The 24992-nt window shown below is 37.7% G+C and overlaps 1 protein-coding gene across 5 annotated transcripts; it reads right to left on the bottom strand.

The window, feature by feature from the left end:
- Positions 1–1975: 1975 nt before the first annotated feature.
- On the bottom strand, positions 1976–24961 carry ABHD18 (abhydrolase domain containing 18). Of its 5 annotated transcripts, none has more exons than XM_031049974.2 (14): positions 24918–24961; positions 21830–21970; positions 20881–20989; positions 17620–17704; positions 16760–16860; positions 15080–15158; positions 14906–14990; positions 14080–14107; positions 11640–11778; positions 10785–10874; positions 9229–9330; positions 7531–7903; positions 5329–5491; positions 1976–4714 (listed from the first exon to the last, which is right to left on the bottom strand). In XM_031049974.2, exons 3-14 carry the CDS (start codon positions 20970–20972, stop codon positions 4663–4665), a joined length of 1389 nt encoding a protein of 462 aa, XP_030905834.1. In that variant the 5' UTR covers positions 20973–20989; positions 21830–21970; positions 24918–24961; the 3' UTR covers positions 1976–4662. The 5 variants fall into 5 exon arrangements, with proteins under 5 accessions (XP_030905834.1, XP_030905833.1, XP_005150282.1 ...); XM_031049973.2 differs by lacking the exon at positions 24918–24961 and adding an exon at positions 24501–24873; XM_005150225.3 differs by lacking the exon at positions 24918–24961 and adding an exon at positions 24743–24873.
- Positions 24962–24992: the final 31 nt, after the last annotated feature.

Here is a 24992-nt window from a genome sequence, read left to right as displayed (position 1 = left end):
TTTCTTAAAAAGTATCTATGTACATAGGATCATAGAATCATAGAATAGTTAGGGTTGGAAAGGACCTTAAGATCATCTAGTTCCAACCACCCTGCCATGGGCAGGGACAACTCACACTAAACCATACCACCCAAGGCTTTGTCCAACCTGGCCTTGAACACTGGCAGGGATGGAGCATTCACTACCTCCCTGGGCAACCCATTCCAGTACCTCACCACCCTAACAGGAAAGAATTTCTTCCTTATATCCAGTCTAAACCTCTGCTGTTTAAGTTTCAACCCATTACCCCTTGTCCTATCACTACAGTCCCTAATGAATAGTCCCTCCCCAGCACCCCTGAGGGCCGCCTTCAGATACTGGAAGGCTGCTATGAGGTCTCCACGCAGCCTTCTCTTCTCCAGGCTGAACAGCCCCAACGTTCTCAGCCTGTCTTCATACAGGAGGTGCTCCAGTCCCTGATCATCCTCGTGGTCCTCCTCTGGACTTGTTCTAACAGTTCCATGTCCTTTTTATGTTGAGGACACCAGAACTGCACACCGTACTCCAGGTGAGGTCTCACAAGAGCAGAGTAGAGGGGCAGGATCACCTCCTTTGACCTGCTGGTCACACTTCTTTTGATGCAGCCCAGGATACAGTTGGCTTTCTGGGCTGCAAGCACACACTGAAGCTGGCTCATGTTCATGTTCTCATTGACCAATACCTCCAAGTCCTTCTCCACAGGGCTGCTCTTTCCTTTTTGCCCATCCTGTAGCTGTGCCTGGGATTGCTCCCACGCAGGTGTAGGACCTTGCACTTGTCATAGAAGGGTTTGGGTTGGAAGGGACCTTAAAGTTCATCTGGTTCCAACCCACTGCCACAGGCAGGGACACCTTCCACCAGACCAGGTTGCTCAAAGTCCCATCCAACCTGACCTTTAACACTGCCAGGGATGGGACATGACACGATATGTAATTCCTGCAAGAAAAAGCAACAAGACTCCATTCCTCCATGTACTGGTACCTTTCTGCAGTGATCTATCCTTGGAAAAAAAAAAAAAAAAGAAAAAATGCTGACTAGTCACTTTTGAGGAGCATATTTTTCAGATTGAGGGAGAAAAAAAAATTACAAAAGGTTCTATTTGACAATGAATAGACATGTTCTGTTCTGGATGGTGATCAGCACTTGGGTGCCAAGAGAGAAACATGTAAACAAAACACTAAATCTACCTGGGTTACTCACAGGTAACACATCAGACCTAACTCTGCACTGTCTTATGCCCTTCCTTTCAAATGTAGACAAAATGCACTACCCGCTCCATTTGTCCTCATATTTTGTCAGTCTTAGCATTAATACACAGAGGTGTTACCACAGCCTTCACTTTTTAGACAGCATAACTGAGCTCCAAAATAACATTGATCCTCAAAGATGCAGTTGCCAGTAACATTTACAGCTCTCTGTTCAAAGCAGCTTTTCAACTAGCATGTGATACTCCCTTTCCTGTGGATGTCTCTCAGCAGCAGCACTCCAAAATCCAACCACAACCATCCCACTTTGCAAGAGCAACCACCAGCAGCAAGGGTCATTTTTTCAGCTACTGCTGGACAGTCCTGCACTACGCTCTGAGTTCACTGTGATACAACACACCCTTTCTCAGAACACAGCAGTAAGCAGGAAGATTTTAGACCCTTCTAAAAGCAGAAGGGATTTTAAATAAATCTAGGAAATTCCAGCATAATGGAGCCACTGAAAAGTACAAATGTGGAATGACAATGGTATCTTAATTAGATGATATAGGCTTGTTCTCTTTATTAGGCACAGCCTGTAGAAAAACATGACAGCAGTATCACTGTTTGTTATGTGAAGCTTATCTCGTACTGTAGATTAACTCCTCTTCTTGTGCTACACAGTACTAGTAGGAATAAAAAGGATTACAGGATGACAGTGAGATACATTCTGAATTCCTGTTAATCAGAGAGAAAAAAAAAATCACACATGGTTTCTTGGTTTGTTTGGTTTTTAATTGAAAAACATTCAAACAAAAATGATCAAGGCCAGTTTTACAATAAATTCAAGACATACAAGATGGCTTACCTACTCTTTGGATTTAGCGCAAGAACCTTATTCCAACATTTTTATCATGCAGTAGCTGTATTAAAAATCACATTATCATTCAACATCAACGTGGATTAACAATTATGTTTTCTTAGGATTTAATCTTAAAATCTGGTTTAAAATGTCAATTTTCCAAAGATTAAAAACATTTACACAGCAATATTCCCCCTCTTCCCAGACCAGCTAAAAGCTTCCCATGTCTGATAACTGCAGGAATAGATCATAGAGCTCATTCTTCCCTTTTCGTTATTCTAACCTGAGAAATTTCTTAAATGCTTCTTACTGGGCTTTCATATTTGGCAACATTACTTCAGTCACGTAACAAAGTGTGATTTCTCATTCTTCTAAGAGACTAGTTTTTCATTACTTATCCCAGAAGTCACTCCCACAAGCAGGAGTTGCCTTAGCATAAATCTGGTTCTGTGAATTGCACGCCCTTTTGGCAATTTATACCTTGTTAGTAATATCATCACAACACTAACCTCAGGATGTCAAGTTCCCATCAGTTGTGTAATTCCTAGTATTGTGCGCTTTGAAAACATTTACTTTGCATGTTATACTTTTGTAGCGTAGAGAAGTTGATGTTTTTTGTGCTTACGCCTCTCCTTACAAAATCTATCTTTTCCACCTATCCATGCCTTTCCCTTGCCATCACTTATCTCCTTTTCTCATAGGTACAACAGAAACAGAACATAAAGCACACAAATACATTTACAATGTGAGATCTAAACAAGCTGGTGAACAGCAGACAATGGTATTGTAAAACACCATTAGTAGATGAATGAGCTTGTAAAACATAAACCCCACAAATCTTTTAGTATAGTATTCAAGTCTTCAGTTTTAAATTTGTGAGCTTACTTACATTTGATTCCTAACCTTCCAACATTGTGTTTTACTATATTTAAATGTGTTAGTCACATCACACTTGCTCCTAATATATATAAAACCCCAAAATGTGTAAAGAAAATATGAAAGAAACACTTGAAAGAAGCAACTTAACTTCCAACAGAATGTAACTTCTTCTGCATTTTCAGTAAATTGTATGTTAAATAATTTGGGTTATCGCAAATTGTTGCAGTTCAGTTTTACCTGAACTTTCTGATCTTTGAGTGAACCGTGTTTTCTTCCCATACACCAGTCCTGTCTGCCAGACTAAAATTCAAGACAATATATTTACGCAAACTGAGTATTATTTGCTTCATACTTTGTCTATTAAAAACCTTTACACTAATAACAAAAATCAATGAACTGCTTTGATTTGAAAGGTGTGGGAGTCACATACTCCAAGAAATGGCTAGATCTTTCTGTTTTGTTTCTGTGCAACTGGTCATTATTGTATTAAAATTAATACTGAAGTGTTCCAGTTTGCAACTTCTCTGCAAACTAGCTTTAAAAGAATGTTACAGGAGATTACCATGAAATAAGATGTGACAGCTGATGCATGACAACTTTTCATTCTACTGTAATTTGCTGGCACTTTCGATCCCCAAAAGATGTAACAATAGACTTTGGATTTTATGAAATACTTTTTTAATTTTAATTTCCCACTCAAAAAAAAGTGTTGAAAAATAAGGAGCCAACTTAACCATTTTGATAACCCTTAGTCTCACATGCATGTTTAATGTTATTGTGAAACTGTATTTTGCAATTCAGCACTGAGTACACTTTAAAAAGGACCTAAAAAACAGGCCTTTATAGCACCATGTAATCTGTTGGTGACTTTACTGCTTAGAATCAGACTCTTTGTGCCACTGCTTCTAAATAAAAAATATTATATTTTTATTTCCTCACGTGTTCTAAAAGAAAAAAAAATCCAGAAGAACAAGTTCATGTTATCCAACCAAATGCATGTAAACAATTAATTACTAGACACTCCATTTTCACTTATTTCAGTCTTGTTTAACTGTTCAACATGCTACATGATTCTTCCAGAATGGCACCATTTAATTCAGTGGCAGAAAAATCTCAAAACTCATTGTATAAAAATACTTCTCTCTCATTCTTCATTGAACTTTGAAAGTCTCTTTTTGCTACCTTTTCTACTATAGCTCATTTTCAATTTGTAATAAGAGAGAATCAGTGACAAACACAAGAGGCTGAGAGCCGGCAAAGCTATTCTACAACACAGTAGGGACAGCAAGGAGATGAGGAAGCAAGAGGTACCTGGAACAAACCAGAAAAATACTGAACACAAGAGAACACCTTGGCCAAACAGCAAATTTTACATTCTTTCAGTGCTTAGAGTGGTCTGTTTTCAACTGATACACAATCCAGAATTTATTCAGAACTAAAGGAACACACAATGCGATTAAACATGAAGTACATGAACCATTCATGCACTAACAAATACGGCCATTTGTTTTTCACGGGTAAAGCTGAAGCAAGTGTGTCAGAATGGCATTTGGTTGAAATGGAAGTAGTGCTGATACTTTACCATTTTTGATAATTGTTACCTAAACCAGGCAAAATCGGTGACCATCTATCTACTCAAATGTTGCACGAGGCTTCTTTTCCAAATATGAGTTCCAGTAAGTGGAAGATGAGATCAGTTTGAATGCATTATGAAGATTTTTAAACTGCATATTTCTGAAGAAAGCGGTCAAATGCATCATAAATTGCTTGTCTAAAACAAGGAGAAAAAGAAGATAATTTGCATAATTTGGGAACAGGCAGATACAAGTTGTGTATTTCCATATACTTACAAATGTATTTACAAAGCTATCATAGCAATTTTGACACAGCATTCAATAAGAATGAGATATTAAGTAGCGTTTTCTCCTTCTTAACTTCTGCAAACATATTTATGTTTTGGAAGGAGCAGAAATGTTTACCAACTTTCATACAAGTGCAAATGTTAACAGATTTGGAATTTTCCACTCAAAGATGTCAGGAGATGGGTCAGACACATGCATTAACTTATAATTTCTGAGCAAATAAGGCTCAGAAGTTTTAAACAGCATTAAGCTAGTGGTTAGCATACCTTGACCTGGTAAATTGCTATTCCTTTTTGTTGTTGCTTAGACCTCCTAAAGGGGATGTACAGCCTTACTAATTCCTTATATTTTAAAATTAACAGCACAACTATTTAGTAAATTCAGATCTGATAACTTGGTCTTCAAAGCAGTATTTGATATTTGCTACTTCAGAATAATTAGAGCCTTGCTTTTAGAAAAAAAAATGTCTCAAATTCTGGGTTTAAGCTCCCAATTATTGTTAAAAGTTCCCTCTTTACCTTACCTGAAGAGTCCTTGCTTGAAGAGGTAGGCACTGACATGACCTCCATCCAGATACCTAATTTCACATCCAGGCCAGATTTCTTGAAGACTGCGCACCCCAGTTCGAGGAATATATGCATCCTCCTTTGCTTGTACAACTATGATTAAACTTGGGTCAACTGGAACTAAAGAAAAAACAAATCAAAACTGAATTAATCACAGGTAAGAAACAGAAACATATCAGCTGAGATTTCTGTTGTAAAAGTGCTCTCTGTTTCTAAAAAATTGAAGTTATTCTAAGCTTGAATAAAATTATATTTTCTGAAGTCTCCAGTGGAATTTATCCTTTTTCTGACATTACAGTAGACGCCATCATCAGTAGAGGCCATCAACAGAAAAACAAACTAATCAATCCCCTTCCCTTCCTCAGAGCAGACAATTTCACAAGTCTTTGGAGAATGATGAGAATTGTCTTTCCTCTTTATCAACAAAACTCTACTGCAATCAGATGAGTTCCCTGAGGTTTTGTTTTCAGCAAAAAGAACTAAGAGACTCCTGAAAATCAATAAAGTAGGAGCTCTGTATGATTTTTTTCTCAAGAAGAAAAAAAAGACAACTTTTAACATGAGAGGACAAAGTACAGTGTGTATTCACTTTTCTGCTTCCTACATGTTTTAGTTAAAACAGAAAAATCCCAACCTATTATTATATAGATACATACTTATTACTCATAACCAGAATTGCACTGATCATATTACTAGCAGGAATAACAACAAAATGATGTTGACAGAAATAACAAACACAAAAATGAATTTCAACACAGCATAGTTCTCTCTTCACAAAGAATATATGTGCTATGATAAAGAGTGACCAGCCAAGATATTTTACAGTGAGGGGTCACAAATAATTTAGACCCTCTCCTTTCATGTATATCAGATCACATATAGAGGATATGTAATGCTAAGATAGAATCTAGGTTTCCATTCAATATTCCATGAAATCTGACTGCTAGGCAGATTTTCTGAAGCTCTTCTCTAGACACACTGCAAGGATACTCTGACAGGGGATGCAATGTCTCCCAGAGCATGAAGAGATCTAGGAGACAAGTGACACAAAGGACTACATCGCTTGGACAAGTGCATTGGGATCACAGATCCTCTTAAGTTTCAAGAAAGGTCAATGTTTAGCTAAGTGATATATTGATAAACAGGAATGCTTGTACTTAGAATTAAGGCTTACAGAGTTTTTTCTGTCTACTGAAATAACTTTTCAAGCTTTAAGGAAAGCACTTATCTGGTATTTGTCACAAAGCATCCCTGGCTAGCAGGGATGTGGGACATTGTCCAAATCAAGAAATCTGTGCTAGTGCAGAAATATTTGGGGTTTTGTTGTTTTTTTTTAGTTAACATTTACCAGTGGACTGTTGAATGCCAGAATAAAAAAAGAGGTAGCACAGGGTCTCAGTATCAAGAATGTTTTGACATTCAAAGACAGCTCAGTCAGAAACATGTCTAAAGTCAAAATATGTTTCTAGGGCATGTTGAAAGCCCTCACACCAGCAAAACCCTTTCAATCAGCTACAGGAAGAAATCACTTGTTTGCATTGCCTGCAAGTGGGCCGTTGAAAGGGATTTGTCCCAGACAAAACACAGGTTCTTAAGATTTAAGGGTTTCTGGGCTACAGCTCCCTCTATGGCTGCCTTGGGAAACACAATATTCACTAGGCTGCATAGCCCCATAGCAACCTCTGTGTATTTTTACAAGTCACAAGTTGTCTAATTCAAGCTTGGTTCTCACCTTTTTGGGTACTCTCTAACTGAAATCAGTAGCAGATTTCTGCTTTATGAGATTTACTTGAATCTATTAGGAGATTAGCTACCTCTAGATATTACTCACATCACACAGACCTTTTTACTCTTAAATAATACAAATGTGCACTACCTCATATCTGAAAAATAGTGACTGCAATGCAGGCTAAAAATGAGTAAAGTTACTGAAATGCAAATTTTTAATTCACTTTATCATTAGTTGGCCATTAAGAATAAACAGAAAAACAAGTAGGAAATGGAGTGGTAAAGAGCTGCTACTGAATAACTCTCAAGATATTCTCCTATTTCAGTTAAATTGCCAGCAGGTTTATGTAACAGATAATGAAGAAAATGCCTTTCTTTCCATCATATTATTCATTTTTCCAAACTGCACATTAACACAAATAAATACTTACCTGAGAAATTAGCTACATGGGTACATTCATCCATTACTCCTTTCATGAACCTTAAGGATTCTCTCTGTAAAGTGTCACTCTTTCTCCTTTTAGTTATCCTGTGTTCTTGTGAACTGGTTAAGTTTTTATTGCTATTGCTACTGGTTGAAAATGTTTGATTTATGCACTGCATTTTAGGAGCATCTTGTGCTAAGAGTCTTTCTGATGAGGCACTTAGAGTACTTGTGGTAAAACTGTGAACAGCTTCTTTAGACACAGTTTTGCTTGAGGAATCAAGGTTAAACATTCTTGAAGTCATGTCCACATCCTTCAGACTGTCCACACTGTCGGGGAAGTTTTTCACAAAGTCTTGTCCTATCTTGAAGGAATCTGTCTAAACCAAGACAACCGGTCATTCATTAAGGGTTTCCCTTTAAAACAGTTGGTGAACCTTATTTTTAAGATTAATCAATAGCAAAAAAAGGAAAAAAATTAGATATATATAAATGGTACTGTTCACAGTACTTGTTATTTCCAGTATTAAATCCTGATCATTATAACCTCTTGATAATTTCATTCTACCTTGCTGTCGGCTTAAAAAATGAAGTATTCATGCACAGTAGCTTATTATACAAATGTCTGGTTTTAATTGTACATTACACCCTGAATTTATAATTGCATTCATTTAAGCTTAAATTTCTGGGCACTAAACATATGTGACTAGGTCTAATGTTAGGTTTAGGACTAAAAAATCTACCATCTCTAACCATTAGGAAGACACAAGCTGAACATCTTTCAAGTATTTAATTTTTGTCTGCTCCATCAGTGTCCCTGGAATGCATTTTACTTAAAATGGCAAGTGCTTAAGTAACTATCTCCAACCGGGCATCTCTTCTCCAGTCATAAGATATTTGAAAAAAAGACTGTCACAAAACTAAGAATCTTAGGAAAAGTGATTTATCAGAACTGGCTAGAAGATATTGTTGCAACATATAAGCAATTCTCAAAAAGTTAGCACACCGATCTAAAAAGAGCCATGAAGCAACAAAATTCCCTTGGGAAAAGCCTTTCAACCCTAGTAAAAAAGAGCCGAGAAGAAAGCAAAAAATAATACATGGACAATTAATTATATTTCATAAGGAGGAAGTAGCTGATTACAAAGCACTCTCTCATATGTATCCCAAATGCCTGTGCATTAGAAGTCTAAAGCTGAGGGAGGGCTAACATTACCCATAAAACGAAAAATAGACCTAGAAAAGTAACTTAATGCTGCTGTGTATTAAAAATATTCTACAGCATTGTATATCTGGAAGCAGTTGCATCAAAGGGCAATAAATCATATTTTAATGTTTACATGCCAGACTATTGGTTTTCCAGACTATAAAGCCAGTTACTGGGAAATGTTATCTACAGTGTCAGTGTTTCAATTAAACTAATTTTATGTTGCAGATTACAGTACATGTAGTCACAGGAAAAAACTTGTAGCAATGTCTATACTTAACACACATTGCACACACAAAACATTAACTTCTGTTTTTCAGAAGGCTTTCCTTCAAATATTAAATTTATCAAACGCTTGCTTTCTTACGTTGTTGTTTCCTTGTGAAAACAACAAGCAAACATGGTTAACAATTGGCTACTTTTACTGAAAGTAAAAAGAAGTGACATTATTTGTAAGATTAGCAGTATTAGCCAATAGGGAAAATAAACTATACTTACTCCACAGTATTCAAGCATTTGAATGATTTCTTCTTCATAAACAGTTTGTGTAAAATACTGTTTCTCTAGCTCTCTCCAGTTCACTGCCTTGCTCAGCACACCCTGAGATGATAAACACAGTGTCTGCTACACAAGTAAAACCCAGAGATCATTCTCAATGGTATACAGACAAAATTGATCTGTTCCTCTCCTGGACTTGATATTTCCAGTGGAATTCTGCCCAAGTTTCCAGATAACACTTAGATATATTGTGATTCAATCATAACCACTTATTATAACATAGGACATGGAAACCTATCAACCTTTAAAAAAACAAGCAACAAAAAAAAAAGGGGAAGAAGGCAGAAAACAGTCCAACATAGGGGTTACACACATGTAGACTGTGCTAAACCCATCATGGGTGTCAAAGCCAGTTTTTTCATTCATCTACCCCAGCAGTAGTAGTGACAACAGGATACTACACATGGTAGCAGCAGCATTGTTACCCAACTATTTAAGCCAGGCTTGTAACAGAAGAAAACATGTTTTCACTGCTTGCTTCCTCATCACCTCACAATTCAGAGCAGGATTCTAATCACTGTCCCACAAACCAGCCCCAGCCCCTAATTTGGTAAATGACCCACTGAAGTAGCTCCAAGCTACCTTCCCTATCATAGAATCATAGAATATTTAGGGTTGGAAAGGACCTCAAGATCATCTAGTTCCAACTACCCTGACATGGGCAGGGACAACTCACACTAAACCATCTCACCCAAGGCTTCATCCAACCTGGTCTTCAACACTGCCAGGGATGGAGCATTCACCACCTCCCTGGGCAACCCATTCCAGTACCTCACCACCCTAACAGGAAAGAATTTCTTCCTTATATCCAGTCTAAACCTCTGCTGTTTAAGTTTCAACCCATTACCCCTTGTCCTATCACTACAGTCCCTCATGAAGAGTCCCTCACCAGCATCTCTGTAGGTCCCCTTCAGATACTGGAAGGCTGCTATGAGGTCTCCACGCAGCCTTCTCTTCTCTAGGCTGAACAGCCCCAACTTTCTCAGCCTGTCTTCATATGGGAGGTGCTCCAGTCCCCTGATCATCCTCGTGGCCCTCCTCTGGACTTGTTCCAACAGTTCCATGTCCTTTTTATGTTGAGGACACCAGAACTGCACACAATACTCCAAGTGAGGTCTCACGAGAGCAGAGTAGAGGGGCAGGATCACCTCCTTTGACCTGCTGGTCACACTTCTTTTGATGCAGCCCAGGATACAGTTGGCTTTCTGGGCTGCAAGCACACACTGCTGGCTCATGTTCATTTTTTCATTGACCAACACCCCCAAGTCCTTCTCTGCAGGGCTGCCCTGAATTTCCTTTTTGTCCAACCTGTAGCTGTGCCTGGGATTGCATGTGCTTTATATCCTGAGCAGGAAGAGTGGGTTTTGGCACTAGTCAATAATAGAGGCCGAAGAGTGATTAAATGCCCTAACTGAAAAGGTAAATGTGGCCAAATCAAACTTAACTTACACATCTGATTACATTCTAGCATATGAGCAAAAATACATGTTAATTACCGTAGTAAAGACTGCAGAAGCTGTTGACCAGGAAAGACATGGAATCAGTGGCAATGGTTTAGGCCAGTTCGTCACTGCCAGTGAAGCCATCTAGAGTCAAAGGCACTTATTACATATTTTAATATAGAATTCACAATATGGTAAAAAGTACTCTTTTACCTTCAATTTATTTGGTTTTACAGTATCAAACAAATACACAGTGCCAAAGCAAAACAGAGGGATGTTGCTTTAATATGCTTTGTACCTATGTCGCACAGACCAATTATTATCTGTACAGACACAAGCAGTAATATTTTAACTGTGATTAGTCTTTCAAACATTTTACTGACACACTGCTGTTTTAGTTTGAGTATGCACAGTGTGATACACAAAATCTTAACCACTTCACCACAGAAAACTTCTGTGATCAACTGGGGAAAACAAGATGAGTTGAGAACAGAACTGACACCAAAAGACACCTCAATTACAACATTGACTACAAACAGGAGGCATTGCACACAGCGCATTCAAACACAGACGTTTAAGCAAGAAGGATGGAGGAAAAGGAGAACTATCAATTGATCATTACAGATTTTCCTTCAGAAAACATTTCTTTCCCCTCTCCCTGTGGGAAATACCATAATTATAGCTTATATTCTTATTGAGCCTGTCAGGAGATAGCTGACAAAGGGCTCCATGAGGATTATACCAATTCAGCACCACAGAACATGAGAACTACAAAAATTTTTTTCTCACAACTCTTTTTATTTTGAAATACTTCTGAGGGAACACTATAAAACAAATAATTTCTGTATGCTAAATGATCAAATGAGAAGTTAAAACAAAAATTACTGAACAGGAAACATAAAAGCTTACATGTCCTCCCATGGATATTCCAGTCATCCCTAGTGGTCCATAGCCTTCTCTCTCTAGCCAGTGCAAAAGAGCTGCCGACTCTAGAACAAGAGCTCCTCCCATCACAAACAGGTCCGAGACATTTTTTAAACATGACCGTCTTTTCTCCCAAGAAAAGGAAAATATAGCATTTATTTTCTAAGATTAGATTTTGACAGTTCTCATCATTCTATACATACTTTTGCCCAAAGCCTTTTTACAATCCAGAGAAATCTGAAGCTCAACTTTCCTGTTGATTCAGCAGGAGAAAAAAAGCAAGTCCAGATTCGCTGGCACTTGTACATTTTCATCTAAGTGAGGACTAGAAACAAGACACCTGCTAAGCTTCTAACATAGTATCACTGATAGACTGGTCTTGTAGAAACAGGTATTACCAACATTAGAATCTCAGTAGTACTCTTCTGTCCTTTAAAGCTATAACAGATCTTTCAGAAGTGGAATCAAAGCGATACTGTCCTAGACTACACTCACACATCTCATTTACAGAAACAGTTCTTTTTTATGTTTTCTTTTTCTTTTTTTTCTATTATTTACCTGGTTTACATCATTAAAAATTGCACACATTTGAAGACCAATCAGTATGTCAGCTTTGGAAGCACTCATATCAGTGTCACTGTAAGACTGAAATTGTGAAGTGGGAAGTTTGTCACGGTACTGAGAAATTCATGTAGGGTACTGCAAAGCATTAAAACAGAAGAAACAAGAAAAACAAAAGGTAGAAAGCTATTCAGCTGAACCATCAGAGGCACTAAAAAGTGTGTGTGTGGGAGAAAGCGTTTTACAGAGCAATTAACACACCTCTAATTTGGGAAAGGGAGCTGTGTATTTTCAGTACCACACAGGTTACAAAAGGCTACTGGCTTCTTCTGCCAGCATGCAATCACATTTGAGATACTCTGAAGCACAAGGACAAAGCTTACTGTGCAAGTCACATAAATGAACTGTGCTGCTGCAGGCCAGTATTTATACACTAATGTAATTCTTTCCTACAGCTTTGTTATGAGACTCTTCAGTCCCCTCCAGCTGCTGTATTGATTAAATAGTTACAAGCATATTAACTAAACCTAGGCTGTTGCTCTGCAACCTTGTACCAAAGAGTAACAACTGCTGGTTGTGGTATTAGACTGAGCACTCCCCTCTCAAAGAATCCTCCTCTAATATACCAAGTCCTCAAGTCGGACAACTGAGAACTGAGTCAGAAATATCCTCACCAAAGTATTTGGTTTATCCTTCTGCATCAGACTCTCAGTAAGTGGAGAAAAACCACCAATAGATTCATTCCAAAACACACTCTCCTGTCACTTTCCTATTATCTTCCACTTCTAAATGCAATAATAAATACATGTTTAAGCAGTTTTCCTATCAAAAAAGCAATTTTACAACAATTATCTTAATTGGTTAATGTCAAATTTTTTTCTTTATAAAAGTGATTCTTATGCCAAAATAGATATAAATCTGCAACTGCTTTGAAAAAGAAACAATTTTTTAGTTATTTTTTTTCCTTTAAAGTATAGTTTTTAAGCTTTTGGATTCAGGGAATCCAAATAAAATCTAGACAATCTAAAATGCTGTAGCATGAGACAGTGATCCAGGTCAAGTCCTAATAGAAAGGACAGGTTTAAAAATAAATCACCTTCCATGCATCTCCTACTCATGTTAATATCCAAGTTAGGATTAAAAAAGATTAAAACACCAACTCATATTTGGACTTTAAGAAATACTGGTTGACTAATACTGCAGCTTTGTCTCAGACACATACCCTGCTGAATTCTGTTAATACTACAGTGCTTCAGAAAACTTGAAAAGCAAAAAAAACAGGACCACCTAATTAGGCTTCTGAATTCATATTTAAGAAACTGAGGAAGCAAGTCCTGTAAAATACTGAACATTGCACAGTTTCCACTGATTAACAAACAAGCAACACCACATTTATTTACATGTCTGACTGGAAAACTTTAAAATACCTTAGAAAAGCAAAATCTTAGCAATTATAACAGGGAAATACACTATCTGCACAAAGCTTATCCACAGTTGTCTGTATTATAATTACAGTATTTGTACATGTATGGTTGTGAACAGGAAAATAAATTGGTACTTGCATTGCATACATTTCAATGAACAGGTGCGTGCATTCACACAACTTGTTTCATCTCACCCTACACTAAATGCTCACCCAGTGCAAACTTCCTTGATCACTGTAATCTCTTTAACACAAGAAATGACAAAGCAGTCTAGCAGAGAGTAGACAATTTCACATGAGCAGGTTACAGGTGCTCCATGCTTGGGATGTTTTTTTTCTTAACAAATTATCAAAGTTTACACCACTCTGAGCTTCTTGAAGGAAAAAAGAAAGGTGGTATTTCAAAAGTATAGTGTCTATGACTGTAACAGTAATACTTACAATTGATCCTTAGGTTTTCTACAGCCATGTAGAAGATTCAAGTTAAAGAAAGTAAAAAGTTTCTACATAAAAACTAGCAATTAAACAAACAAAATAAAATTAAATGAAATAAATCACATACATAAATAGCACAGATTAATTAAAATTTGGAACTGAAATCCCAAACATTTAACTGGAACTTACATGTAGTTTAATGATGTAGTTTGCAATGTAAGATTTATTTTTGTTAGGTATATGGGCAGGAAAAAAGTGTAACTATGCAACCTGCTTAATAAAACTGAATAGCAGTATTATAGAACTTACTGATGAATTGATGACAGGCCAGAAATTCACCTTTTTTTTTTTTTAAACCCATCCCAATCTTAAATGGCAGCAGGAAGTTTCCCCAAAGTCCCTGAGGTACCAAAGGTCTGCATTTGAGAAGGAAAGGCCAGAGAGGCAACCTTCCTTCCTGTCATCAACACATCCAGAAGTCACACAGTATGATGCTGAAAGAAGGCATAGTTTTCACTCTGTCATGGCTAAAGGGAACATACCAGTACTTTTATCAGTACAGGGATTCATATCAGAAGTTTAATGACTACAGTAAGAAGCTGTCAAAGACATTTTTAAAAATATCAAAAATCAGAAAAGCAGTACTTGGTGTAAAACTAGCGCATTGTATTAACTGTGTTCCACAGCATGTTTTTGCAATACATTGCTCTTTGCTTCTGTCCACTTGAGAAGTCCACTGGAAATCAATCCACAGAGTAGATATACCAGTGTCATAAGTCTTCTACCTTCCAGTGAGAATAGAATAACTATGGTGCTTTCCACAGAAGGATATAATAAGGGTTTTCTAGCAATAGGGAAGCCATACAGGCTTCTTTAATCATTGGGCGTGCCATTAGTGTGCGTCTCCTCCAGAAATGCTAAAGGTAAGATACACAAACATATATTAAGATAAAATCTGAATCTTAAATTACTCAATAACAACCAATTTTACATTTTGCATACTCACATGATCTCCAGTGCCTGCTAAATGAATGCAAACAGGTCTGTGCTTGCTGTTCCATCTTCTGGGTATGATGAACTGAAATCTACAAGAAACAAATACTTATTTTAGTAAAGTAAGTATATCTATTTACAAGCTATGCCAAAGGAATTAATCTAAAACAAAAGCAAAAAAGACAGAATAAAGTATTTTTCTAACCCATGCAGGGAAACTGACAGAGATTCAGCAATATAATTTTTCATAAATACATACAACAAAGAAAGAAATCCAAAAGTAGAACAGACTAAATCCCAAACAAGAAAAGGACCCAAGCTGCAAGATCATGTTTCTAAAAAAAAACCACTACCTCATCGTCACTATTTAAATTTTGCAGACTGAAGAAATGGAACTTCAGATGAGGAGCAGCCTAAACAAGTACGACTAGCTCTCTTTGGCAGCATTGCTATATCTCTCCTGAGGCACAACATTGCCATTTCTCTCCTGAGGCACAACAGCTGAAATCGAAGATTAAGATGAACAGTATATTTAAATTAAATAATAAATACATAAAATGAATCAAAACACCAAAATACAAACAACGAAGCTGTTCTATACACAATTACCCAACATCTGCTGCTGCTACTCAGCTTACTGACAGTAACTCCTGGGCGGGGGAGAAATCACTTCTGAGCCACTAGCATTTCCCCCACAAGATGGAGCAGTGTTACCTACAAATGTGTTACACTTTGGAAAAAATTATTCACGCGATGCACAGTGATCATAAGGGAAGTTCATAGAGCATTTCAAAGCTGTAACAATACTGTACAATGTAACAATTAGCATAATTTGTCTACAAAGTGTAAGGGAACATATATAAAGAAACAATCAGTATACTACTTTTTCCAGTAGGGTACTAATTCATTCAATAATGTTAAGAGACAGTTTCTTTCTCTAACCCAAGGAGAGGCAAAAGAGGACTGTTATTTTGGCTTTTTCTGACATTCCTTAGTTTTACATGTTTGACTGCACATAAAACCACCAACCAGCAGTATTGATAAAAGTGACAATGCCAGTATCAACCTGCACTGACAAACTTCTATGTTTAAGTTGCTAAGCAAAGCTTGGGGGAAAAAAAAAAAATCATCACAAAAGTTTAGCTCAAAATGAAAAGCAAACAGAAATTATGCTCCCTTTTCTTCTGATTATTAGGAATAATCCAGCTTTCCAGGTACCTTTGTATACAATATTTGTATTCAGTGTATATGGAAAACTGGAACTGTTCCTTCTAGTATGACAGGCTTCTTTCACATAAACAGCTTCTCCTGCTACATATAAAAACAAAGAACTACTGGCCTTCATTTCCAGCATCCTGCTCATGTGGAAAAAAACCCCCAACCAACCAACCAAATTATTTAAAAACCCCAGGGTATTCCAAAGCTTTGTGTAACATGATTTCTACATCAAAAAAGCATGTATTTTCTAGGGGACTTTTAATTTATTTACACACCTATTAAACTATCACATGTATTTATTTTCACTTTTGAGATCAAAATCTATTCCAACATGCTAGTACAAAACCCAGTTTGAAATCTTTCACAGAGAATTTGTATCACAATAAATTAGCTTCACAATAAAACTACTTACAGACCATTCTTATTTCGCTATAGTACTAGTTTCAGAAAGGAAATAGCACTTGGTTTCTCTCACCTTGCTATAAGAGATTCAACTGGCAGGATACCTGGGACATAATGAGCCAATGGGGAAATAAAGTGCCCCTCAAGGATTTTACAGTCAGATTGCTCCTCCACCTACAGAGAAAATGGGATGATAGCATACATTTCAGAGATTTAACTTACTCTGAAAGATAGTTTCTTAAAACAGACAAATTTGTTATAGGATAAAAATGTACTGAAAAAAACCCCAAAGCTGAAGCCTGTTTCAAATAGGCATACATGTTATCAACACAGTGCAAACATTTGTTTCAAACTTCGCTTTTATTAAATGACCTAGTAAAGGAATTAATGAATAAAGTGTAATACTGTCCCATTTTAAATAACTTTCATAACATATACTAAGTTTTCAGCATTTTTTGAGCTTTGAGATCCGACATCTCACACCCGAACTATTGTATTACTGAGGAAAAAATAAAACAGGAGCTGTATAGCCACTGATCTATTCTCTGTTTCATTCTCCTCTAGCAGCCCACATAACTGTGCATTTTTCCATCCCTTCCAAGCCCATTTCACTTTTTTGCCATTGCCTCCCAATTCTATCCACAGAAGATTTAAAAAAAAGTATTTAAAAAAGTCAAAACAAACTGTTAAAAGCTTTCAGCTTTTCAGAGCACTGGCCAGAAGTACATTTATCTGACTTTAGTCCTACTCTTAATTTCTGTCCCATAGGCACACTTTCTAGATTTAATTCAGACATCAGGAAAACACAGATTCACATGATATTAATATTCAATTCTATAAAAGCAGCCTGGTAAGTATTAAGTTAATTTCACCTTTATGTACCATCAAGAAAGCAAATTTGGTTAAACTGCATCACATCCTGCTTGTAAGTACCTTGTCAATGAACACTGGGTAATCTTTTGAAACCAGCGTCTGGCATTTTTCCCTGTTTCCAATAATTTTTCTGAATTCAAATATTCTGTTGAAAGGAAACAAGTAAAGAAGATTCAACTTTTAATCTAAAAGAAAGAGAAGATACATGTATGAAATTTCAGGAGCTAAAGTAAACCACAAAGAAAACAAAAGTTATGAAGCCAGTTTTGCATTTACAGATTAATCAGTTACCAAAGGGTAGGTATATAAGAATGTTTTTCAGTTCAAAAAAACCTCAAAACAATTCAGGTATATTGCTTATGGTTGCACAGCTCTTAAACAATATTTTACACCTGATATGTTGAAAAGTTATGTAATTTTTCAGCCAAAGTAAGAAATAGCTCAGTTGCCCACACCGAAGTATTGTTGCCAATACAATGGCCTGAGATCTAGCTGGAAACAAGTTTCAATCAGGACTCAGGGAAGCTCATGAATGACAAACCCAGGAGGCTAAGGTTGATAGCTGGAAGGTAAGGCACCACCTGGGTAAGCTGGAGGAACAGGTCAAAAAACATCCTAAGGTTCAATGATTAAATGGCAAAATCTTGCACCTAGGACAGAACAGCACCATGCAACAATGCAGGATGGAAACTTCCCAGCTCTGCAGGAAAACACATACAGTTTCTGGTGGACAGCCAGCTGAACGTGAGCTAACAGTGCACCCCTGCAGCTGGGAAGACCATACACTGCATTCAGCAAGAGAGCAGCCAGCAGGTCGAGGGAATAGGGTTTGCACTGCCTGGGGAACAGGAGGCTAATGGGGAAATCTGGTTGCTTTCTTCTGCTATTTTTATGGGCTGCAGAGTCTTACAGAAAAAAATGAAACAAGACTGCGAAAGGACAAGAGGCAACGGCTGTGCATTACAACACAGGAAATTCCTGCTGGACCAGAGTAAAAGATTTTATTCACAGTGCTCAAGCACCAGAAAAGTTGGCCAGGGAAATTATAAATAATCTCCATCCTCAAGGGACTTTTTTTCCTAAATCAAACGAATGCGTGTCAACCAACTTGAATCAGCTAAGAAATTAGCTTTGTTTTGAATAGGGATTTGGACTAGATGCCCTCAAGATGGCCCCTCAACTTTAAATACTCTATGCTAAGAATAGCTTGCTTGTTCTTGTGATTGTAAATACACACAACAACATTACCTGTCCAACTAAAAGAGCACATTTGGATGGAAAATACAGAACAATAGTATAACAGGAAAAATCTGTTCACCTTCCCAATACAAAGAAAACCAAACCAAAAGGAGGGAAAGAAAATCCAGTTTACCACCCCATCAAAAATAGTTCTGCTACATTGCCTTTGCTTTTCTAACACAGAACAAGTGCATTAAGTATTTCTGAGAAAATAAGGGTAAACATATAAGTTGTGAGTGTGGAGGTAAAGTAAATGCAGACATGTTCTCTTTCACATTCAATCTTTCAAAAATACTGCATTCATGTATTTCCTCTGCAGTTAGGAGGATACTGAAGGCTAAATCTTGCACGTGTCAGAGGAACTTCAACTCTTGTTAATAAGTCGAGGATAAAGCATTAGGACATCAACAGTCATCATATCATGGGTGTGCACACAAAACTTCAGATTGCATGTAGGCAGGGTAGTCCGTAATATCAGTTAATCTCAGTTAATGTCTGAAGATTAAGAAATTAAATAATTTATTCTCATGGAGCCTCACAGCAATCACTTAAAAAAAAAAAAGAAAGGAAAGACTGCTGACACTGTTTCTGGCACACATACAGGGAGTGGTGCTGCCTCCTCCCACTAGCCAGTGTGAGGAGTTGGGAGGAGGTGGTATTCTTCTTTCTTTACATGAAACCAAACTGTTGGGGAACAGCTCACCTTCTTCCCATTCAACAACATTGAACAAATACATTGAACAAATTCTTTTTCCACTTCCCAGACCAGCTGGCCAGCAAGCCTGCCTCATGTTTCCCCCACTCCTTTTGATCTCATGTGAGAGGTTTCCCCCCTTTCTATGAAAAATGAATAGCCAATACCATAATTACTACCAGCAATGCCTCCTTATTTCTGTTTCACACGAGTGCAAGTACCCTTATGGATGCCATGCAAGAGAAAAGCCTTGCCTAGAACTGCAATAGCTAAAAGCAGAATTAGCCAGAAGTTTCCCTACCTAGATAGTAATTCTGTTGGGGGGCAAAGAAGATGGGGGTGTCAAACTTCATATCTCACCAAGAACCTAAACGTTTTTAAGAGAGGGTTTTGATAACACTAAAATGTGCCATTTCAGATACTCACACATGTAACATAATACAGAAAGGCTGCCATAAAAAACACCCCACATTTTTTGCTCATTCCAACAACAGTAAACATTTTAAAAATCCAGCATGCTACTAAGAGAAAAATCAACTAAAGAGACATATAAAGCAGCAGTCCAAGTGCCATTTCAAGATGAGATGTTTCACTTGGACGTAAAAACAAATAATATCCCACATAACTTCACTGCTATTGACAGTGAACAAAATTTTATTTCACTTTTGAAAAATTTTCTCTATTGAGAATACGTAAGAAATAGCTTATTAAAAGAAAATTTATCATTTCCTATTGAAGTCTTATGTGATGCACAATACATATTGTTCAGCCACTTAATATTTAAAGTTAAGAAATGCACGTGTTCAACTTCCAGGTGTTACTCTCAATAATAACTAATAAAACCCAGCTAATATTTAAAAATTAGGAACTAACTCCCCTTTTTTTTTCTTTTCCTTATTTTCAAGAAATCTAAAAATAACAAGTTTACTCCTCTGGGATACAAGAGAAACTTCTGTTTATATCTTACACTTGCAAAGCTCATTGATATTACTAAGAAGTTACAGAAAGCTAGCAAGATTCTTTTTAATGTTACACAGAACAACTCTTCTGCAAAAAATCAGCAAGTTTTGCTTTTAAAAAAACATTTTCAGAGATGCTGCTTGAAATATGTTATTATATATGCATAAGTGAAAAATCAAACTGGACACATACATTCTCTCAAGAAGAGCCTTTTAAAACACAAACAGTGAGCAAACCACTCAAAAGACTTCTTTTAAAACCAGTTTCTCCCTTTAAATGCAAACAAATGGTTTTCCAAATAGAACAAACTCTTAACAGTTTTGTTTGTTTTTAAGAACAGGACAGTAACAATTACTGATACTTCAAGGATCAGTTAGAGTTTTTTTTAATAAGAAGTACTGTTATGCTGTTATTTCTTGACAAGTCACCTTTTCAGATCCTCTGGCTTTCCCCATCCTCTGATGAAAAGTTTGGTAAGGAGAAGCTTTCTGTACAAGACATCTAATTTACTTACACCCATTAGCAGCAAACTGACATCTAGAAAAAAGAACAAATGAAAACAAGGCAGTTAAACAGGTTGAGTGTCAAGTTCATTGATTGTAGCACAGAGAAGGTTCCTATTCTGTTGTCTCTATTAATGAAAAGCCATACCATTTTACTCCAAGGAAGTTAACCTTGACCTTCAGGTCAATTATTTTCATGTTAAACAAAATGCAAGTACAGGTAATACAAATTCTAGGTGAGTTTTTTTGTTTGTTTGTCTGGGGTTTTTTTTTGTTTTTTTAGGAAAATGGAATTTAGCAGTAGGGTTTAACATGCCTAATTTAAGCAGGAATTTATTAAGTAACTGATGACAAGCCAAATGAAGAGGCACACAAGGTCACAGAACTACACCTTCAACCAGTCCTAAAGTCAACCTGTACTTTAATTGAACTGATAAAACTAAGAGTGGCATTGATCTCTGCCCTGTCAATATAGCAGCTACAGCAAAAGCTTTTCAGTCAACACAAGGCTTTCACAAACATATCTCAGAAAGGAAGCTTGAAATAATATTTAAACAACTAGAAGACTAGATTTCTGGCTATGTAATTATTCATCGATTAAAAAAAAGTACTGATGCCGAGAAAGCTTATTTTTGCAAGCTTGTCTTTGTAGGAGTCTTAAACATATATCCTAACCTTTATTTTACTAATTCCTTTCCAAATTTCACCAACTCATTCCTTATGGTTTTGAAAGTGATACTCCCATTTCCCTCAGGGAAGAAATCACACAATCTTTGCCAGTGTAATTTCTCTTTTAACAAATACAATAGCCTGAATATAGCTAAAGGAAACAATATTTTAGACAAGTTGAGCATAATTTTAAAGCAATACTTACTGAAGTAAACAGAGAGCCTCTACTGTGCTTTTCCAGTCGGAGGGGTGGGGGTGGCAGTAGGAAGAGAATTTGAATTTGGTTTCTTGCTTAGCAAGATACAGGTGATTCAGCTGAAAAAAACCCTCCAGGGTCTGTGTACACCTAAAAAACCAACAGATTTAATGATCAATGGTTAGCAAGTTACCTTCAACTATTTTCTAGGATTTCCAGATCCCTCCATACTAAATGGACTAAACTTCATCACACTCCAAACCAGGGTGTGGTTTTGTTTTTTTCATTTTAATCCAAATTCATTTATTCTGCAACACTTTAACATGGTCATTCTTAAAATACACTTGTCTGAATATAAAAAGTAAAAAATTGTGGTCAGATTAACAAATAAATTTCTTCGAACTTCTAAAAAGCCAATGTTTAAAGTGTTTTTCTTTTTATCCATACATTGATTCTTAACACCTAGAATAAGTTATTATCAAACCAGAAATTATAGACAATTTAAGGTACATCAATACTAGAACAAGCATTCTAGAAAGCCACCACGGTTCTATATGCTGTCACCACAGGGCAGAAATAAATACCTGAAACTATCAGAGAGTCAAAATGGGGACCTCGTATTTTAACACGTTTTCATACTCCACCAGTCACAAACAGCTGACTCTCAGCTCATTATTCTGACCCATACCTGCTTGGTCTAATAGAATCACAACTTCAATATAGTCCTTTTCCTTGCCCACTCTGGAGATATCCATTCAACACACAGGCTGTTGGGTTGTCAGATGAGAAGTGTTTGGTAGCCTTTGCAGGGTTCCTCCTCTGCTTTTTGGAGCAGGGGGACAGGTTGGCATTTTCCTAGTGTTTGAAGAGAACTGGGTGGCAGAGACAGGGACAGTAATACAGAGCGGACCCTCTATGGGGCTGGGAAAACAGTTCAGAGTGAGTATACACAAGTAAACTGATGCTGTCAAAAATATACTGAAACTGGGTTTGCATTTCTATTGGTACACTGCTTATCAGTAACAGTGAAAAATTAATGAATGCTTTGATGCTTAACAAAGCAGATTTGTATGTTTTGTTAGTTGGTTGTTGTTTTGGTTTTTTGTTTGTTTTGTTGTTTTTTTTCTTCAATCCTCTCTAAAGTAAAAGCCAAATAAGAGAGAAACATGAAGATGCTGATTTTGCTGTAAGTTCGAAAGCTGGCCTGATGAACTCTCTCTATTGCACCAAGAGTATGCCAAAATAAGCTTCTAGGCAAATCCAATATATTTAAAGGCAAGATTGACTGGAGTAAAAAGAGTTGTCTCATCCTGTGAATATTCTAGTTCATTGATCGAATAAAGACTCCAAGGTAATTCAGGATATTTCAATTAATCATATTCAAGATTACAATACTACTGGAAAGTGTATGGGAAATACTAAACAAAAAATAATATTCCAAGTACATGAAGTATGTTGTATAGAACTTCTCAGAAACATCACCGAGATAAACAAAATGGGAGGATGAGCCCTATTTCTATCTTTGTAACAAAAGGGTTGGACATGCCTCAGTCACTGCCCATCAGTGTCTACATGGAAAGACAAATACAAATACTTGCACTGTCAGAAAAGGCAAATCCAGCCTTTGGAGGCTGAAGTTCTACAACTTCACAGTAGAAATAAAGAGTGTATTTTAGCAGTGAGAGTGTGAACTTGAGAAAAGAATCAGCAGAGCTTGCTTTGGAATAAGACTCGAGTTTGTTCCACAACTTGATTCCACACGTGTCACGTCACCATCCCTTTGTAAGACAGGCCAGCTGGAAACAGTGACCTAATAAAGATGCCGCATAGTTGCGTAGCCCAAGATACAGTACCTGTGTTATAAATATTTAATGAATATACTGCTAATGCTGTAAGCTTTACGTAACTTTAAGTTGTGAATAGAAATTGTAACAGATAAAGGCACATTAAGAAGTGCCACTAAAAACCCCCTACACTTTAATATAGTATTTTCCAGAGAAAAAGACATGGAAACCTACAGATAAACTATACTTAGGCCCTTGCTCTAGGAAGAGTGTTTTGCTTTGCTTTCAGAACCCTCACGCTGCATATTAATTACACATTTTTGGTGTGTTTGCTTACTTCATACAAACAGATACATCATCCATCCAAAATCCAATACATAAAACCCCAGCTGTTCCTTTTTATTCCATGCATGCCATTTTGTTTACAAGAAAAATGCCGCTGGAAAGTACATAAAGAATTTATTAAAAGCTCAGAGTACTTCTATTCATGAATATAAACATTCAGCTCCCACCAAGCAAGCAAGCTGGAAAAGCAAAGAAGGTATGCCTATTTTTGAAGGCAAATCCCTTAACTTCCCTGTCCCATTACTATTTCTTAAGAACCTTTCTCCCAGTTAACGTTAAGTCATGCTTTATTTTTTCCTTATTTTTTTAAGCAGTCTTTCAATAGAAGAAAGACAAGAAATCACAAAAATGTCACGCTGACAAGCCAGAAACAAGCCCCCAACAATCTCACAGGACAGATACAGAGGAGCTTGCGGATAAACAAAGGGGCCTAACCCAGAAGCACTACACCGCCCGCCCGCTGAGCGGCTCCCAATCGCTGCCTGCCTCCCTCCTTTAAATCCACCCGCCCTGTGCTCAGTTATGAGCGCTCTGGAGACCAAACCGAGCACCTTCTGGTCCGAAGTGCAGGGCTCAACAGCCGGCGTCCCTCCGACACCCGTATTTTACCGACTGCTTGTGGAAACCCACTCAGGCCGCCGCGCCCCACAAGAGTCTGTTAACGCGTCAGGGTCGAGGAGGCCGGCGCCCCCTCAGCGGTCCCCCGGACACCGAGTCCATCCCCCCGCGCCAGGATAGGGGTGGGTAACTCGCCGCGGGGCAAGGCCACCTTCAGGCGGCGGCTGGGACGTACCAGCAGCATCCCTCAGGGCTGGGCACAGCCGTGAGGGAAGCCCCGGCGGCGCACAGCTCCTCCTCGCCCTCGGCGGAGAACATCGCGGACACCCGGACTGACAGGCAGGCATCCAGCCACCTTCCCCTTCCTTCCCGTCTCCTCCTCCCCGAACCGCCCCACGAAGGTCACTCACCTGCGGGCCAGCGCTGCCGCCGCCGGGCACCACATGGGAGGGCGGGAAGGGGGAGGAGACGGGAGAAAGGCGGGG

The sequence above is a fragment of the Melopsittacus undulatus genome, chromosome 5 (assembly GCF_012275295.1).
Source record: "Melopsittacus undulatus isolate bMelUnd1 chromosome 5, bMelUnd1.mat.Z, whole genome shotgun sequence".
NCBI lineage: Eukaryota > Metazoa > Chordata > Aves > Psittaciformes > Psittaculidae > Melopsittacus > Melopsittacus undulatus.
This window is presented reverse-complemented; position numbering and strand designations above follow the sequence as displayed.

Bases quoted from the DNA above. Each gene is read 5' to 3' on its own strand.
- ABHD18 (XM_031049974.2), bottom strand. From the start codon at position 20,972: ATGGGTGTAAGTAAATTAGATGTCTTGTACAGAAAGCTTCTCCTTACC. The intron at 17,705-20,880 runs GTGACTTGTCAA...TCCTTTCAACAG, and splicing joins AAGCCAGAGGATCTGAAAAG to AATATTTGAATTCAGAAAAA. The intron at 7,904-9,228 runs GTAAGTATAGTT...GTCTTGGTTTAG, and splicing joins AAATGCTTGAATACTGTGGA to ACAGATTCCTTCAAGATAGG.